This window comes from Pseudophryne corroboree, chromosome 6 (assembly GCF_028390025.1).
Source record: "Pseudophryne corroboree isolate aPseCor3 chromosome 6, aPseCor3.hap2, whole genome shotgun sequence".
Classification (NCBI taxonomy): domain Eukaryota; kingdom Metazoa; phylum Chordata; class Amphibia; order Anura; family Myobatrachidae; genus Pseudophryne; species Pseudophryne corroboree.
Window position 1 is genome coordinate 41,691,047 of NC_086449.1, and position 20,503 is coordinate 41,711,549.

The window sequence follows — 20,503 nt, forward strand, 5'->3', positions numbered from 1 at the left end:
ACCGGCGCCACCCGCTAAGCGTGGTTCACGATGCATGGAGATGCCAGCCCCACATAGCACTGCCGCTGTCTGTCTCTGAAGGGAGGGGAGAGAAGACCTGGCCAGGGAGATTGTGCTGAAGTGGGGAACTCTGCTGCTTGCTGCACCTGTCAAACAGCTGACAAGCAGCGGCAAGCTTAGGCAGTGCAGGACGGAGCCACTTCAGCGCGATCTCCCTGGCCAGGTCTTCTCTCCCCTCCCTTCCCTTCAGAGACAGACAGCGGCAGCGCTATGTGGGGCAGGAGGAGAGCAGCTGTGTACTATGTTAGCCAGCTGAGGGACCGGGCATTGAAAAGGCAGGCGGCAGGTGCAGCTGGCAGGGGGTTAAGTGAAGAAAAGGGGGGGATACAGGAAGTACAGTGCCGGCCAGGGGTCCTGCTGGTGCTGTTGATCGCGGCTGCATGCATGACGTGTCTGTGAGTATGAAGCAGCAGCTGGGGCTAGTATCATCAGTGCCATGGGCCTCCTCTAGCAGTATTTATCATCAGATTCACTTTCTAGTTACTGGCATGGGGGTTGTGTGCCCCCCTCCCCCACTCTTCAGTCAAAGCCTCGCAGGGGAATCACTTAAATCTCCCAACAGCTCAGCTTCCCCTCTCCACTCCTCTGTCCTCTCTGAATGTTGCCCGGCCCCCAAGTCTCCTGCTGCTCCTCCGTTCTTCCCCTGCTTCCTTTAACTGAGGCTGAGCTAGAGAGGCCATCAGAAGTTATCCAGCTGTGCCTCTCTTCCCTGTATCCCCAGGTATGCCTCGTTCCCCAATATACCCATATGTGCCTCTTTCCCTATATACCCATGTCTGCCTCTACCCACCCCATGTGTGTCTCTTTTCCTATATCCCCATGTGTGCCTCTGCCACTACCCACCCCATGTGTGCCTCTTTCCCTATATCCTCTTGTGTACATCTGCTCCTCACCTCATGTGATCATCTTTCTCTGCCCCTCCCCCTCTATGCCTCAGTCCCTTTCCCATCAGTGCCCCTGCTCACTTTCCTATATACTGTACAGTCTATATATATTTGATATGTTCCCCATCCATCTCTCTGTCCCCTCTATGTGTGTCTCTGATACTGCCCCTGCAACTCTGCTCACTATCCATTGAGAACCTATGCGCCCCCCCCCCGTGCCTCTGTACCTTTCCCCATCTGTTTCTCTGCTACCTCCCCATGCGTGCCTATACCTACTCTCCCCCTCCATAGCTGGCAGCTGCAATGGGTAGAGGCGCAGACCAACAGAAGCAAGACCATGAACAGCGCAACATAGTCTGAAACATGGCAGGTAAGTACAATTTTCTATTAATAATAATTTTATACTTTATTTTATGTGTTTGTATATATATATATATATACATATATATATGTGTGTGTGTGTGTGTGTGTGTATTTTATGTAACGTGTATAAATACACACATATAAATGAATTGCAGCAATTTGAAGGTCGGTGCAGTATTACTTGTAGTACGTGGGGAGGGTTATGCCGCTTTCAGACATGTGACTCAGGAATGCTATGGGCAACGTCCCATCTTAAACAGTCTTCCATCTTAGCAAATTTACCTCATGGTTGGTTGGTTTGATTTAATTTCATGAACTTACTTGTAAATTCCCATGACTGAACTCTCTAATGCACACAAGTATTAAGTATGCGCAACTTCAAACACAAGTGTATAAAATTGGCATGGATTTCATTGTGACATGGTACAAGCTAATGTATCCCCCCCCCCCCCCCCCACACACACACACTTTCTACTGTACCTCCTTAGGAGGGGGTCATCCCCTTATTGCCTCCACCCAAGCTCTGTGAAAGTAGTGAAGTAAACGTCCTAAATGAACTTCCTAAATATTGGTATGTAATTTTTCTATCTTCACCTATTTTCTTCACTAATATGTAACTAATTGATAATTTATTATTTTTGTCAGATATAACCACAAATCCAAGCTATATGGGAGCATACTTTCATCAATTATTAATGAGACTCATTCATTATGCACTAGTAAGTATTAATTTATTAGTCATTCACCATAATAACACCTGTAGTATCACTTTTTCAATTAGTAAATATTTCCTTAAGCCATACCATACTAGTAAGCGAGTCTCTCTTACCCCCCTTTTGTCACCTTATCCGCATAGTTCTCTCTTTCTTTTATGGTAGATGTACACTACAATTGTTTTTCATAGGTTAATATTGACAATCTTCTCATCAGTAGAAGGCTTGCTGTACCACCACAAGTGGGTAGCGTTCAAAATTAACATATGTGAGTTGAAATACCTCAATGATTTAAATCTATTTTATCTAATTACCTTGTCAAATGACACAATTCTTGTAAATCTCAAACTGTACAATTTCATGTATAGCATTTATTCATACAATGACTGTGAACCTTTTTCTGATATAGTCTTACAACCGAGTAATATCATTGTAGTTATTTCCTACGATCACGTATATAAATTACCTTGTGTCATGTATTTCATTACCTTGTCAAATGATACAATTCTTGCAAATTTCAAACTGCACAATTTCATGTATTTCGTGTTTTGAGTTGAGCATACCTTTAAACTTGTGTGCATCAGAGAGTTCAGTCATGGGAATTTACATGTAAGTTCAGGAAATTAAATCAAACCAACCAACCATGAGGTAAATTTACTAAGATGGGAGTTCTATTTAATATGTGATGTTGCCCATAGCAACCAATCAGATTCTACTTCTCATTTCTCTAGCACCTTCTAGAAGATAATACCTGGAATCTGATTGGTTGCTATGGGCAACATCCCATCTTAAATAGAACTCCTATCTTAGTAAATTGACCCCCATGAATCTAAACGTTGCAGCCGATACTGGCTATATGTAACTTTCAGAAATGGCTTTTAGGAGACATATTTTGAACCTATCACAGACCTAGTGCATATGTCTGAGTTGATAATGATGATTCCCATTTACACTTAACATATCTACAGTATATACCAGATGTAAAATGGAATACGGTCTATAGATCTACACTAAAAAGGTCTCCAGTCAATGTGACCCAGTCAACCTAATGCATGTCTACCATTAGTGGTTGACCTATTTACTATAGACCTTTTTACTGTAGATCTAATAATCCCACACCCATTTAAAGTAGAGATGAGCGGGTTCGGTTTCTCTGAATCCGAACCCGCACGAACTTCATGTTTTTTTCACGGGTCCGAGCAGACTCGGATCCTCCCGCCTTGCTCGGTTAACCCGAGCGCGCCCGAACGTCATCATGACGCTGTCGGATTCTCGCGAGACTCGGATTCTATATAAGGAGCCGCGCGTCGCCGCCATTTTCACACGTGCATTGAGATTGATAGGGAGAGGACGTGGCTGGCGTCCTCTCCATTTAGATTAGGGTTGAGAGAGAGAGAGAGAGATTGACCTGAGGCTGTGATACTGTAGAAGAGAGTGCAGAGTTTAGTGACTGACGACCACAGTGACCACCAGACAGTGCAGTTGTTTGTTTTATTTAATATATCCGTTCTCTGCCTGAAAAAAACGATACACACAGTGACTCAGTCACATACCATATCTGTGTGCACTGCTCAGCCCAGTGTGCTGCATCAATGTATATATATATCTGACTGTGCTCAGCTCACACAGCTTATAATTGTGGGGGAGACTGGGGAGCACTGCAGTGCCAGTTATAGGTTATAGCAGGAGCCAGGAGTACATAATATTATATTAAAATTAAACAGTGCACACTTTTGTTGCAGGAGTGCCACTGCCAGTGTGACTAGTGACCAGTGACCTGACCACCAGTATATATAATATTAGTAGTATACTATCTCTTTATCAACCAGTCTATATTAGCAGCAGACACAGTACAGTGCGGTAGTTCACGGCTGTGGCTACCTCTGTGTCGGCACTCGGCAGCCCGTCCATAATTGTATATACCACCTAACCGTGGTTTTTTTTTCTTTCTTTATAGTCATACTAGTTACGAGTATACTATCTCTTTATCAACCAGTCTATATTAGCAGCAGACACAGTACAGTGCGGTAGTTCACGGCTGTGGCTACCTCTGTGTCGGCACTCGGCAGCCCGTCCATAATTGTATATACCACCTAACCGTGTTTTTTTTTTCTTTCTTTATACATACATACTAGTTACGAGTATACTATCTCTTTATCAACCAGTCTATATTAGCAGCAGACACAGTACAGTGCGGTAGTTCACGGCTGTGGCTACCTCTGTGTCGGCACTCGGCAGCCCGTCCATAATTGTATATACCACCTAACCGTGGTTTTTTTTTCTTTCTTTATACATACATACTAGTTACGAGTATACTATCTCTTTATCAACCAGTCTATATTAGCAGCAGACACAGTACAGTGCGGTAGTTCACGGCTGTGGCTACCTCTGTGTCGGCACTCGGCAGCCCGTCCATAATTGTATATACCACCTAACCGTGGTTTTTCTTTCTTTCTTTATACATACATACTAGTTACGAGTATACTATCTCTTTATCAACCAGTCTATATATTAGCAGCAGACACAGTACAGTGCGGTAGTTCACGGCTGTGGCTACCTCTGTGTCGGCACTCGGCAGCCCGTCCATAATTGTATATACCACCTAACCGTGGTTTTTTTTTCTTTCTTTATACATACATACTAGTTACGAGTATACTATCTCTTTATCAACCAGTCTATATATTAGCAGCAGACACAGTACAGTGCGGTAGTTCACGGCTGTGGCTACCTCTGTGTCGGCACTCGGCAGCCCGTCCATAATTGTATATACCACCTAACCGTGGTTTTTTTTTCTTTCTTTATACATACATACTAGTTACGAGTATACTATCTCTTTATCAACCAGTCTAAATTAGCAGCAGACACAGTACAGTGCGGTAGTTCACGGCTGTGGCTACCTCTGTGTCGGCACTCGGCAGCCCGTCCATAATTGTATATACCACCTAACCGTGGTTTTTCTTTCTTTCTTTATACATACATACTAGTTACGAGTATACTATCTCTTTATCAACCAGTCTATATATTAGCAGCAGACACAGTACAGTGCGGTAGTTCATGGCTGTGGCTACCTCTGTGTCGGCACTCGGCAGCCCGTCCATAATTGTATATACCACCTAACCGTGGTTTTTTTTTCTTTCTTTATAGTCATACTAGTTACGAGTATACTATCTCTTTATCAACCAGTCTATATTAGCAGCAGACACAGTACAGTGCGGTAGTTCACGGCTGTGGCTACCTCTGTGTCGGCACTCGGCAGCCCGTCCATAATTGTATATACCACCTAACCGTGGTTTTTTTTTCTTTCTTTATACATACATACTAGTTACGAGTATACTATCTCTTTATCAACCAGTCTATATATTAGCAGCAGACACAGTACAGTGCGGTAGTTCACGGCTGTGGCTACCTCTGTGTCGGCACTCGGCAGCCCGTCCATAATTGTATATACCACCTAACCGTGGTTTTTCTTTCTTTCTTTATACATACATACTAGTTACGAGTATACTATCTCTTTATCAACCAGTCTATATTAGCAGCAGACACAGTACAGTACGGTAGTTCACGGCTGTGGCTACCTCTGTGTCTGCACTCGGCAGGCAGTCCATAATTGTATACTAGTATCCATCTCCATTGTTTACCTGAGGTGCCTTTTAGTTGTGCCTATTAAAATATGGAGAACAAAAATGTTGAGGTTCCAAAATTAGGGAAAGATCAAGATCCACTTCCACCTCGTGCTGAAGCTGCTGCCACTAGTCATGGCCGAGACGATGAAATGCCAGCAACGTCGTCTGCCAAGGCCGATGCCCAATGTCATAGTACAGAGCATGTCAAATCCAAAACACCAAATATCAGAAAAAAAAGGACTCCAAAACCTAAAATAAAATTGTCGGAGGAGAAGCGTAAACTTGCCAATATGCCATTTACGACACGGAGTGGCAAGGAACGGCTGAGGCCCTGGCCTATGTTCATGGCTAGTGGTTCAGCTTCACATGAGGATGGAAGCACTCAGCCTCTCGCTAGAAAAATGAAAAGACTCAAGCTGGCAAAAGCAGCACAGCAAAGAACTGTGCATTCTTCGAAATCCCAAATCCACAAGGAGAGTCCAATTGTGTCGGTTGCGATGCCTGACCTTCCCAACACTGGACGTGAAGAGCATGCGCCTTCCACCATTTGCACGCCCCCTGCAAGTGCTGGAAGGAGCACCCGCAGTCCAGTTCCTGATAGTCAGATTGAAGATGTCAGTGTTGAAGTACACCAGGATGAGGAGGATATGGGTGTTGCTGGCGCTGGGGAGGAAATTGACCAGGAGGATTCTGATGGTGAGGTGGTTTGTTTAAGTCAGGCACCCGGGGAGACACCTGTTGTCCGTGGGAGGAATATGGCCGTTGACATGCCTGGTGAAAATACCAAAAAAATCAGCTCTTCGGTGTGGAGGTATTTCACCAGAAATGCGGACAACAGGTGTCAAGCCGTGTGTTCCCTTTGTCAAGCTGTAATAAGTAGGGGTAAGGACGTTAACCACCTCGGAACATCCTCCCTTATACGTCACCTGCAGCGCATTCATAATAAGTCAGTGACAAGTTCAAAAACTTTGGGTGACAGCGGAAGCAGTCCACTGACCAGTAAATCCCTTCCTCTTGTAACCAAGCTCACGCAAACCACCCCACCAACTCCCTCAGTGTCAATTTCCTCCTTCCCCAGGAATGCCAATAGTCCTGCAGGCCATGTCACTGGCAATTCTGACGAGTCCTCTCCTGCCTGGGATTCCTCCGATGCATCCTTGCGTGTAACGCCTACTGCTGCTGGCGCTGCTGTTGTTGCCGCTGGGAGTCGATGGTCATCCCAGAGGGGAAGTCGTAAGCCCACTTGTACTACTTCCAGTAAGCAATTGACTGTTCAACAGTCCTTTGCGAGGAAGATGAAATATCACAGCAGTCATCCTACTGCAAAGCGGATAACTGAGGCCTTGACAACTATGTTGGTGTTAGACGTGCGTCCGGTATCCGCCGTTAGTTCACAGGGAACTAGACAATTTATTGAGGCAGTGTGCCCCCGTTACCAAATACCATCTAGGTTCCACTTCTCTAGGCAGGCGATACCGAGAATGTACACGGACGTCAGAAAAAGACTCACCAGTCTCCTAAAAAATGCAGTTGTACCCAATGTCCACTTAACCACGGACATGTGGACAAGTGGAGCAGGGCAGGGTCAGGACTATATGACTGTGACAGCCCACTGGGTAGATGTATGGACTCCCGCCGCAAGAACAGCAGCGGCGGCACCAGTAGCAGCATCTCGCAAACGCCAACTCTTTCCTAGGCAGGCTACGCTTTGTATCACCGCTTTCCAGAATACGCACACAGCTGAAAACCTCTTACGGCAACTGAGGAAGATCATCGCGGAATGGCTTACCCCAATTGGACTCTCCTGTGGATTTGTGGCATCGGACAACGCCAGCAATATTGTGTGTGCATTAAATATGGGCAAATTCCAGCACGTCCCATGTTTTGCACATACCTTGAATTTGGTGGTGCAGAATTTTTTAAAAAACGACAGGGGCGTGCAAGAGATGCTGTCGGTGGCCAGAAGAATTGCAGGACACTTTCGGCGTACAGGCACCACGTACAGAAGACTGGAGCACCACCAAAAACTACTGAACCTGCCCTGCCATCATCTGAAGCAAGAAGTGGTAACGAGGTGGAATTCAACCCTCTATATGCTTCAGAGGTTGGAGGAGCAGCAAAAGGCCATTCAAGCCTATACAATTGAGCACGATATAGTAGGTGGAATGCACCTGTCTCAAGCGCAGTGGAGAATGATTTCAACGTTGTGCAAGGTTCTGATGCCCTTTGAACTTGCCACACGTGAAGTCAGTTCAGACACTGCCAGCCTGAGTCAGGTCATTCCCCTCATCAGGCTTTTGCAGAAGAAGCTGGAGACATTGAAGGAGGAGCTAACACGGAGCGATTCCGCTAGGCATGTGGGACTTGTGGATGGAGCCCTTAATTCGCTTAACAAGGATTCACGGGTGGTCAATCTGTTGAAATCAGAGCACTACATTTTGGCCACCGTGCTCGATCCTAGATTTAAAGCCTACCTTGGATCTCTCTTTCCGGCAGACACAAGTCTGCTGGGGTTGAAAGACCTGCTGGTGACAAAATTGTCAAGTCAAGCGGAACGCGACCTGTCAACATCTCCTCCTTCACATTCTCCCGCAACTGGGGGTGCGAGGAAAAGGCTCAGAATTCCGAGCCCACCCGCTGGCGGTGATGCAGGGCAGTCTGGAGCGACTGCTGATGCTGACATCTGGTCCGGACTGAAGGACCTGACAACGATTACGGACATGTCGTCTACTGTCACTGCATATGATTCTCTCAACATTGATAGAATGGTGGAGGATTATATGAGTGACCGCATCCAAGTAGGCACGTCACACAGTCCGTACTTATACTGGCAGGAAAAAGAGGCAATTTGGAGGCCCTTGCACAAACTGGCTTTATTCTACCTAAGTTGCCCTCCCACAAGTGTGTACTCCGAAAGAGTGTTTAGTGCCGCCGCTCACCTTGTCAGCAATCGGCGTACGAGGTTACATCCAGAAAATGTGGAGAAGATGATGTTCATTAAAATGAATTATAATCAATTCCTCCGCGGAGACATTGACCAGCAGCAATTGCCTCCACAAAGTACACAGGGAGCTGAGATGGTGGATTCCAGTGGGGACGAATTGATAATCTGTGAGGAGGGGGATGTACACGGTGATATATCGGAGGGTGATGATGAGGTGGACATCTTGCCTCTGTAGAGCCAGTTTGTGCAAGGAGAGATTAATTGCTTCTTTTTTGGGGGGGTCCAAACCAACCCGTCATATCAGTCACAGTCGTGTGGCAGACCCTGTCACTGAAATGATGGGTTGGTTAAAGTGTGCATGTCCTGTTTTGTTTATACAACATAAGGGTGGGTGGGAGGGCCCAAGGACAATTCCATCTTGCACCTCTTTTTTCTTTTCTTTTTCTTTGCATCATGTGCTGATTGGGGAGGGTTTTTTGGAAGGGACATCCTGCGTGACACTGCAGTGCCACTCCTAAATGGGCCCGGTGTTTGTGTCGGCCACTAGGGTCGCTAATCTTACTCACACAGTCAGCTACCTCATTGCGCCTCTTTTTTTCTTTGCGTCATGTGCTGTTTGGGGAGGGTTTTTTGGAAGGGACATCCTGCGTGACACTGCAGTGCCACTCCTAGATGGGCCCGGTGTTTGTGTCGGCCACTAGGGTCGCTAATCTTACTCACACAGCTACCTCATTGCGCCTCTTTTTTTCTTTGCGTCATGTGCTGTTTGGGGAGGGTTTTTTGGAAGGGCCACCCTGCGTGACACTGCAGTGCCACTCCTAGATGGGCCCGGTGTTTGTGTCGGCCACTAGGGTCGCTAATCTTACTCACACAGCTACCTCATTGCGCCTCTTTTTTTCTTTGCGTCATGTGCTGTTTGGGGAGGGTTTTTTGGAAGGGACATCCTGCGTGACACTGCAGTGCCACTCCTAGATGGGCCCGGTGTTTGTGTCGGCCACTAGGGTCGCTTATCTTACTCACACAGCGACCTCGGTGCAAATTTTAGGACTAAAAATAATATTGTGAGGTGTGAGGTATTCAGAATAGACTGAAAATGAGTGTAAATTATGGTTTTTGAGGTTAATAATACTTTGGGATCAAAATGACCCCCAAATTCTATGATTTAAGCTGTTTTTTAGTGTTTTTTGAAAAAAAACACCCGAATCCGACAAAAAAAATTCGGTGAGGTTTTGCCAAAACGCGTTCGAACCCAAAACACGGCCGCGGAACCGAACCCAAAACCAAAACACAAAACCCGAAAAATTTCAGGCGCTCATCTCTAATTTAAAGTTGCATGATTCTTATAACATTTACAAATTCTAAATTTTAGCATACAAAACCTGCAATATGTTTAATTCTAAATCAAAAGTGTAAATTAGTGAATATATGTGTTATTATATTTCCCAGATAAATTTCTATTTCAGAGTTAATACAACTGGTTCTTAAACAGGCCACAACATCTTCATGATTGATTGATTTTATGTTCTCTGCAGTAGAGCGAAGTTTTATACTTTGCATGTGTTCTCCGAAATCTTACTAATACCCTTCTCAGTCAGAAAACCATGCAATTACCTGGCCTTTCAGTGCCGGTTCATATTCCCGGGCTCTGTCCGATCCCCCTTTCACACAAAGAAACAAATTACCGGGTCAAGAGTTTCGACCTGGTAAATTGCTGGTCAACACGGGTATTTTGTCTGTGTGAAAGAGTCATCCCGGGTCAAAATTCCCGTGTCTCAAACCCTGGTAAATTCCTGGGTCGAAGTTCCGGGAATTTCAACTTGGGTTGACCCTTTCACACAGAAAAAGGACCCGTGTTTTTTGGGTAGAACTGCTTCACCCAGTAATTTAATTTTAATTTTTAAAATGATTGCCAGTGGTTATGTAATAAAGAAGGTAACGCACATATATATACTATTTAATCAGACTTTCAATTTTATTAATAGGTAAAGTATCCAATTTAAATCTTATGTATCAACAGTATGCTGTTTACATTTCTTATCTATAGTCCTCTTTCTGAGCTTAGGCCCCTGCAGCAATACAGTAATTATGTTTTTATTTTGTTCTTCCCACTAAATTGACGTGCGACTTAAGGCCAGTACTCTCTGGCCGATGCGGTAGAGATGTGTGCTGAGCGAACCACTCAGCACACATCTCTCCCGCCGCTCAGCACAGCGCGATGTGTGCTGAGCGTGCGGGGGGGGGGGGGGGGGGGAGACGGAGGGGGTGCTCACTGCACCCAGCGGGTGAACGACCAGGCCAATCTAGCAGCAGCAATAGCAATGCGCGGGGCTGCGCATCGCTATCGCTGTAGGGGGTACACACGGAGCGATCATGCTTAAATTCTAAGAAATCTAGTCAGATTGCTTAGAACAGGCCTGGCCAACCTGTGGCTCTCCAGCTGTTGTAAAACTACAAGTCCCATCATGCTTTGCCACAGTTTTTCTATTAGGGAATGCTAAAACTCTGGCAGGGCATGCTGGGATGTGTAGTTTCACAACATCTGGAGAGCCACAGGTTGGCCAGGCCTGGCTTAGAATATCATTCCGTGAGTACCCCCCTTAAGAGATTTATGTACTGCAACTCTGGAGTCACCATTTGAATACAACGTAGATGATCTTGGAGTGAAAGCTTTGTCTTTACATCCCAACCTAGGATCTTCTGCTCTCCAGATTGATAGGGCTCAATACCGTCTCCTTTAATGTCTTCTGGTCTAACAGGCTCCAGACTATCAAGGCACAGTTCAGCCAACTGCTGTCTCCTTTCGCTCAACCTCTTCACCTCATTGTCCATCTTTTCACTCCCAAAACGTTCCACTTTCTCCCAGAATGTACGGTTAAAGTAAGAATAGAGGTACCAGTCAAGAGAATTCCATGCCCTCAGTTGCTCAACCTCTCTTTGCTCCAGTGGCCTAGAGGCCTCACGCATGTTGAGTTTAAAGGTCTCCACATCATCAAGCTCCCAACAGAGCTCCTCTTTCAATAAGATCATGGATTCATCAAAGTGCTCAGTTAGAAGGACCAACTTAAAAGTCCTTTCCACTGTCTGAGCTACTGCTCTAGCCAGATCTTCTGTAAAGAGGGCATCTGGGTCATATCCTAGGTCAAACCACAATAGGTTGTGTGCATAATGGTGGTTTGTCACTCCCTGTTGATAGTAGTGTGATGGATGGGAAATAAATGCAGTAAAATTAGGCGCCTTCTTGAATGCAGGTGATAAGGAACGATAGTAGGAGAAGGCGGACTCTGCCACCGTAGCTGGATCTCGAAGAATTGTGAAATAGAAGGAGTCTGATGGCATGACCTTCTGAACCTGAAAAATATACAAACTCTGTTTTATACACATTCTTATGTAATTATTCCAAGGCTTATGTGCACAGTGACTAGACGCAAGTACAAGAAATATAGACGACAGAGGGTAAATCATATCAGAAACACTGGGAGTTAATGGATTAAATGTAGAACTAAAGAAGAGATTGGTCTTTAGGTAGCATTTTAAGATTTTGGACATTGAAATAAGGAAAACACCATTCCATAGATAAACTGGAAGTTGAGAGCATACAAGATTAGTAAAGGTTATGACAATGATGAAACATCACCATCACAGATCTATTTCAGTTATACTTGAAATGCTCGTGAAACAGTCATTAGCAGATGAAGAGATAGATCTATGCACCAACTCCATACAAGTGATCTTCGAACCTGTAGCATGAGAAAAGCTTACAGATACAGGTGATATAAACTTAGAAGATGTTGTTGCCTTTGGCTATGCAAAGTCCCCTCTATGTCTTCTTTATGATGCAGAATGTTTCCCAGTAAAAAGTGCTACTACATGGTCTCATAAAGGGATTATTTATAGTTGACTGTACAAGTTCAAGTTCAAAGTTTATTGTCATCAGCCAACACGTTGACAGACAATAGCAATATGACAGTAACCATGATTTGGGAACAACATGTCATACCTTCGAATAACAATACATTCACATATTTAACATACAGATGTAGCCATGGTCATCATTGGTGCTGTGCCATACATAGTCACGCCATACAAATTGCACAGGTAGATGAAGTAAGGCGTGATAACAGGGCTGTTTCTAGCCAATTTGGCTCCCAGTGCGAGATTTAAAAAAGCGCCCCCCATGACATAAAAAACATGTGCCCCCCCACACACACACACACCTAGATAAAAAAAACCGTGCGCGTGCATCTGGCAAGGGGGCGTGGCCTCATCTAAATGGGTGTGGCCTCGTCTGAAAAGACTACCTCACAGTTCAGTTTTTGACCCTGCTCCAACAGATCACGACCACCACAGGAAAAAAAAATTCTACCATATTAAGCCCCACACAGTAATGCCCCCTGCACCATATTATGCCACACACCGCAATGCCCTTGATACATTAAATCCCCACACTACGGCAGGCAAGAGTCCCCATTTCACACATTACGACAGGTGTCCCCATTTTACACATTGAGAAAGAGAGAGAGAGAGAATACTTGCAGAGGCAATTACAGCTCTTCGGCCCGCCTCACCAGTTGCTCCTCGCGCCGGCCTTTCCCTCTTCCTAACTTGGATTCCCCTCTGTACTCCGCTCGGGGGGGCGTTGGGAGTTTCACGGAGTGACGGAGTTGCGTCATGACGTAACGATGCAAACGCGTCTTTCCGTGAAACTCCGCCCCCGAGCGGGTTACTCTGGGAGAAATAGGAGGGGGAAGCAGGGAGCCACAGTTGGTGCCGCGGCGGGCGCCCAGTGCGGTTGCACTGCTCGCCTGCCCCAAGAAACGGCCCTGCGTGATAAAGCACAAGAGGATCCACAGCGTGCTATACACAGCTTTACCACTGGGTGGCGACTGTTCTACTAATGAAAACTACAGTACAGTGCTGAATAGCAGCAGATGAATATGACCCTGCAGAATACTGAACGCTGTAGCAAGCCCTGACAAGTGGGCCAGTGCACATTAAATATAGTAGTTCTTTTTAAAAAAAATAATACTGCAGGGTGGAGTACAAAATCACCAGAGTGGCAGGCACCCAGTGACATCAAGCCTTACAACTGAAAGCTCCCCTTGTGCACTGTATAAAAGTATCCGTTCATTAAGTAGAAATGTGAAATCGGAAAAATATTTGCTCAGTGTCTTCAATGCACACAAAGAAAATCACATTTCATAGTTCTACACAGCTCTTTAAAAGAAAAAATAATAATTAAAATCTGTGGTAGAGTTTGCAAACACAGTACTATAAAGAAAAAATGATAAAATGAGTGATATCACTATGTCACTGCAGGTGTCAGTCAACCGTCTCCATGGCTTTCTTGGCATAGTGGTATTGCTGATGGCTACAAGGCCCGTGAGCTAGGGTTCGATTCCTGCAAAGGACACACTTGTATATCTGTGTAAAAAGTAGCAGCAACATTTTTTTTCCCCAAAACAAGCTCTGTTGTGCTTCATATACAGACTCAGACATGCCTACAGATATAGTCAAAATTAGAAAAAAAGCTGTAGATGCTACTTTTTACACAGATATACTGTACAATACAAGTTTGACTTTTCAAATTACAAACGTCTTATCTTTATGAGACTGAGTTTACTGTACTTATTTCTGGTAGAGATGAGCGGGTTCGGTTCCTCGGAATCCGAACCCCCCCGAACTTCAGCCTTTTTTGCACGGGTCCGAGCAGACTCGGATCCTCCCGCCTTGCTCGGTTAACCCGAGCGCGCCCGAACGTCATCATCCCGCTGTCGGATTCTCGCGAGACTCGGATTCTATATAAGGAGCCGCGCGTCGCCGCCATTTTCACACGTGCATTGAGATTGATAGGGAGAGGACGTGGCTGGCGTCCTCTCCGTTTAGATTAGATTAGAGAGTCAGAGACACTTGAGTTGATTTACTAATTTGGGGAGCATTAGGAGGAGTACTCAGTACAGTGCAGCAGAGTTTTGCTGATAGTGTGACTGACCACCAGTTTAATTTTAATCGGTTCTCTGCCTGAAAAAAAACGATACACAGTCACATACCATATCTGTGCTCAGCCTCAGTGTGCTGCATGATAATATGATAATGATAATATATCATCTATGTATGTATTATATCTGACTGTGCTGAGTGCTCACTGCCAGTGCTGCTCACACAGCTTAATTGTGGGGGAGACTGGGGAGCAGTTATAGCAGGAGTACAGTGCACACTTTTGCTGCCAGTGTGACCACTGACCACCAGTATTTTGTCTGCCTGAAAAAGTTAAACAAACACTCCTGTGGTGTTTTTTTTTTTATTCTATAAACGCATTCTGCTGACAGTGTCCAGCAGGTCCGTCATTCATTATATTATATAGATATTTACCTGCAGTAGTGTTATATTTTTTTTGTTCATCTCTATCATCTTTATCATCTCTATATTAGCAGACGCAGTACGGTAGTCCACGGCTGTAGCTACCTCTGTGTCGTCAGTGCTCGTCCATAATTGTATACCTACCTGTGGTGGGTGTTTTTTTTTCTATCTTCTTCATACTAGTAGTTCAGCAGTCTGCTGACAGCATCCAGCAGGTCCGTCATTATATATTATATATACCTGCAGTAGTGATATATATATATTTTTTATATCATTATCATCTCTATATTAGCAGACGCTGTACGGTAGTCCACGGCTGTGGCTACCTCTGTGTCGTCAGTGCTCGTCCATAATTGTATACCTACCTGTGGTGGGGTTTTTTTTTTTCTATCTTCTTCATACTAGTAGTTCAGCAGTCTGCTGACAGCGTCCAGCAGGTCCGTCATTATATATTATATATACCTGCAGTAGTGATATATATATATTTTTTATATCATTATCATCTCTATACTAGCAGACGCAGTACGGTAGTCCACGGCTGTGGCTACCTCTGTGTCGTCAGTGCTCGTCCATAATTGTATACCTACCTGTGGTGGGGTTTTTTTTTTTTCTATCTTCTTCATACTAGTAGTTCAGCAGTCTGCTGACAGCGTCCAGCAGGTCCGTCATTATATATTATATATACCTGCAGTAGTGATATATATATATTTTTTATATCATTATCATCTCTATACTAGCAGACGCAGTACAGTAGTCCACGGCTGTGGCTACCTCTGTGTCGTCAGTGCTCGTCCATAATTGTATACCTACCTGTGGTGGGGTTTTTTTTTTCTTCTATCTTCTTCATACTAGTAGTTCAGCAGTCTGCTGACAGCGTCCAGCAGGTCCGTCATTATATATTATATATACCTGCAGTAGTGATATATATATATTTTTTATATCATTATCATCTCTATACTAGCAGACGCAGTACGGTAGTCCACGGCTGTGGCTACCTCTGTGTCGTCAGTGCTCGTCCATAATTGTATACCTACCTGTGGTGGGTTTTTTTTTTTCTATCTTCTTCATACTAGTAGTTCAGCAGTCTGCTGACAGCGTCCAGCATGTCCGTCATTATATATTATATATATATATATATACCTGCAGTAGTGATATATATATATATTTTATATCATTATCATCTCTATACTAGCAGACGCAGTACGGTAGTCCACGGCTGTAGCTACCTCTGTATCGTCAGTCACTCATCATCCATAAGTATACTAGTATCCATCCATCTCCATTGTTTACCTGAGGTGCCTTTTAGTTGTGCCTATTAAAATATGGAGAACAAAAATGTTGAGGTTCCAAAAATAGGGAAAGATCAAGATCCACTTCCACCTCGTGCTGAAGCTGCTGCCACTAGTCATGGCCGAGACGATGAAATTCCATCAACGTCGTCTGCCAAGGCCGATGCCCAATGTCATAGTACAGAGCATGTAAAATCCAAAACACAAAATATCAGTAAAAAAAGGACTCAAAAATCTAAAATAAAATCGTCGGAGGAGAAGCGTAAACTTGCCAATATGCCATTTACCACACGGAGTGGCAAGGAACGGCTGAGGCCCTGGCCTATGTTCATGGCTAGTGGTTCAGCTTCACATGAGGATGGAAGCACTCAGCCTCTCGCTAGAAAAATGAAAAGACTTAAGCTGGCAAAAGCACAGCAAAGAACTGTGCGTTCTTCGAAATCACAAATCCACAAGGAGAGTCCAATTGTGTCGGTTGCGATGCCTGACCTTCCCAACACTGGACGTGAAGAGCATGCGCCTTCCACCATTTGCACGCCCCCTGCAAGTGCTGGAAGGAGCACCCGCAGTCCAGTTCCTGATAGTCAGATTGAAGATGTCAGTGTTGAAGTACACCAGGATGAGGAGGATATGGGTGTTGCTGGCGCTGGGGAGGAAATTGACATGGAGGATTCTGATGGTGAGGTGGTTTGTTTAAGTCAGGCACCCGGGGAGACACCTGTTGTCCGTGGGAGGAATATGGCCATTGACATGCCTGGTGAAAATACCAAAAAAATCAGCTCTTCGGTGTGGAATTATTTCAACAGAAATGCGGACAACAGGTGTCAAGCCGTGTGTTGCCTTTGTCAAGCTGTAATAAGTAGGGGAAAGGACGTTAACCACCTCGGAACATCCTCCCTTATATGTCACCTGCAGCGCATTCATCATAAGTCAGTGACAAGTTCAAAAACTTTGGGCGACAGCGGAAGCAGTCCACTGACCAGTAAATCCCTTCCTCTTGTAACCAAGCTCACGCAAACCACCCCACCAACTCCCTCAGTGTCAATTTCCTCCTTCCCCAGGAATGCCAATAGTCCTGCAGGCCATGTCACTGGCAATTCTGACGAGTCCTCTCCTGCCTGGGATTCCTCCGATGCATCCTTGAGTGTAACGCCTACTGCTGCTGGTGCTGCTGTTGTTGCTGCTAGGAGTCGATGGTCATCCCAGAGGGGAAGTCGTAAGACCACTTTTACTACTTCCACCAAGCAATTGACTGTCCAACAGTCCTTTGCGAGGAAGATGAAATATCACAGCAGTCATCCTGCTGCAAAGCGGATAACTGAGGCCTTGGCATCCTGGGCGGTGAGAAACGTGGTTCCGGTATCCATCATTACTGCAGAGCCAACTATAGACTTGTTTGAGGTACTGTGTCCCCGGTACCAAATACATCTAGGTTCCATTTCTCTAGGCAGGCGATACCGAAAATGTACACAGACCTCAGAAAAAGACTCACCAGTGTCCTAAAAAATGCAGTTGTACCCAATGTCCACTTAACCACGGACATGTGGACAAGTGGAGCAGGGCAGACTCAGGACTATATGACTGTGACAGCCCACTGGGTAGATGTATTGACTCCCGCCGCAAGAACAGCAGCGGCGGCACCAGTAGCAGCATCTCGCAAACGCCAACTCTTTCCTAGGCAGGCTACGCTTTGTATCACCGCTTTCCAGAATATGCACACAGCTGAAAACCTCTTACGGCAACTGAGGAAGATCATCGCAGAATGGCTTACCCCAATTGGACTCTCCTGTGGATTTGTGGCATCGGACAACGCCAGCAATATTGTGCGTGCATTATATCTGGGCAAATTCCAGCACGTCCCATGTTTTGCACATACCTTGAATTTGGTGGTGCAGAATTATTTAAAAAACGAGAGGGGCGTGCAAGAGATGCTGTCGGTGGCCAGAAGAATAGCGGGACACTTTCGGTGTACAGGCACCACGTACAGAAGACTGGAGCACCACCAAAAACGCCTGAACCTGCCCTGCCATCATCTGAAGCAAGAAGTGGTAACGAGGTGGAATTCAACCCTCTATATGCTTCAGAGGTTGGAGGAGCAGCAAAAGGCCATTCAAGCCTATACATCTGGCCACGATATAGGCAAAGGAGGTGGAATGCACCTGTCTCAAGCGCAGTGGAGAATGATTTCAACGTTGTGCAAGGTTCTGCAACCTTTTGAACTTGCCACACGTGAAGTCAGTTCAGACACTGCCAGCCTGAGTCAGGTCATTCCCCTCATCAGGCTTTTGCAGAAGAAGCTGGAGACATTGAAGGAGGAGCTAAGAAAGAGCGATTCCGCTAGGCATGTGGGACTTGTGGATGGAGCCCTTAATTCGCTTAACCAGGATTCACGGGTGGTCAATCTGTTGAAATCAGAGCACTACATTTTGGCCACCGTGCTCGATCCTAGATTTAAAACCTACGTTGTATCTCTCTTTCCGGCAAACACAAGTCTGCAGGGGTTCAAAGACCTGCTGGTGAGAAAATTATCAAGTCAAGTGGAACTTGATCGGTCAACAGCTCCTCCTTCACATTCTCCCGCAATTGGGGGTGCGAGGAAAAGGCTCAGAATTCCGAGCCCACCCGCTGGCGGTGATGCAGGGTAGTCTGGAGCGACTGCTGATGCTGACATCTGGTCCGGACTGAAGGACTTGACAACGATTACGGACATGTCGTCTACTGTCACTGCATATGATTCTCTCACCATTGAAAGAATGGTGGAGGATTATATGAGTGACCGCATCCAAGTAGGCACGTCAGACAGTCCGTACGTATACTGGCAGGAAAAAGAGGCAATTTGGAGGCCCTTGCACAAACTGGCTTTATTCTACCTAAGTTGCCCTCCCACAAGTGTGTATTCCGAAAGAGTGTTTAGTGCCGCCGCTCACCTTGTCAGCAATCGGTGTACGAGGTTACTTCCAGAAAATGTGGAGAAGATGATGTTCATTAAAATGAATTATAATAAATTCCTCCGTGGAGACATTGACCAGCAGCAATTGCCTCCACAAAGTACACAGGGAGCTGAGATGGTGGATTCCAGTGGGGACGAATTGATAATCTGTGAGGAGGGGGATGTACACAGTGATGAATCGGAGGATGATGATGAGGTGGACATCTTGCCTCTGTAGAGCCAGTTTGTGCAAGGAGAGATTAATTGCTTCTTTTTTGGTGGGGGTCCAAACCAACCCGTCATTTCAGTCACAGTCGTGTGGCAGACCCTGTCACTGAAATGATGGGTTGGTTAAAGTGTGCATGTCCTGTTTATACAACATAAGGGTGGGTGGGAGGGCCCAAGGACAATTCCATCTTGCACCTCTTTTTTCTTTAATTTTTCTTTGCGTCATGTGCTGTTTGGGGAGTAGTTTTTTGAAGGGCCATCCTGCGTGACACTGCAGTGCCACTCCTAGATGGGCCAGGTGTTTGTGTCGGCCACTAGGGTCGCTTATCTTACTCACACAGCTACCTCATTGCGCCTCTTTTTTTCTTTGCGTCATGTGCTGTTTGGGGGGTGTTTTTTGGAAGGGCCATCCTGCGTGACACTGCAGTGCCACTCCTAGATGGGCCAGGTGTTTGTGTCGGCCACTAGGGTCGCTTATCTTACTCACACAGCTACCTCATTGCGCCTCTTTTTTTCTTTGCGTCATGTGCTGTTTGGGGAGTAGTTTTTTGAAGGGCCATCCTGCGTGACACTGCAGTGCCACTCCTAGATAGGCCAGGTGTTTGTGTCGGCCACTGTCTTGCTGTATAGAACTAGGGTGTGTGAGATTGCTCAATACATTCTGCGCTCACTGTTGCCCAGAACAGGCTTACACTTTAATGCAGCAAAACAAACAACACTTTTATGTCTCAATAGTAAATAATTTATTAGTTCTTATAGTATTTTCGTCAGGTATTAATTAGAGATGAGCGGGTTCGGTTTCTCTGAATCCGAACCCGCCAGAACTTCATGTTTTTTTTCACGAGTCCGAGCGACTCGGATCTTCCCGCCTTGCTCGGTTAACCCGAGCGCGCCCGAACGTCATCATGACGCTGTCGGATTCTCGCGAGGCTCGGATTCTATCGCGAGACTCGGATTCTATATAAGGAGCCGCGCGTCGCCGCCATTTTCACACGTGCATTGAGATTGATAGGGAGAGGACGTGGCTGGCGTCCTCTCCGTTTAGACACTTGATTTACTAATTTTGGGGAGCATTAGGAGTACTCAGTAGTGTACAGTGCAGAGTTTTGCTGA

The 20,503-nt window shown here is 45.5% G+C and overlaps 1 protein-coding gene across 1 annotated transcript in view; it reads right to left on the reverse strand.

Moving 5' to 3' along the window:
- Positions 1-11,080: 11,080 nt before the first annotated feature.
- The window catches only part of LOC134934217 (galactose-3-O-sulfotransferase 4-like), a 106,907-nt gene continuing 97,484 nt past the window's right edge, over positions 11,081-20,503 (reverse strand). The window contains exon 4 of the mRNA XM_063929704.1: positions 11,081-11,935. Coding sequence (XP_063785774.1) covers positions 11,165-11,935 — 771 coding nt within the window. The 3' untranslated portion in view covers positions 11,081-11,164. The remainder of the gene's footprint in view (positions 11,936-20,503) is intronic.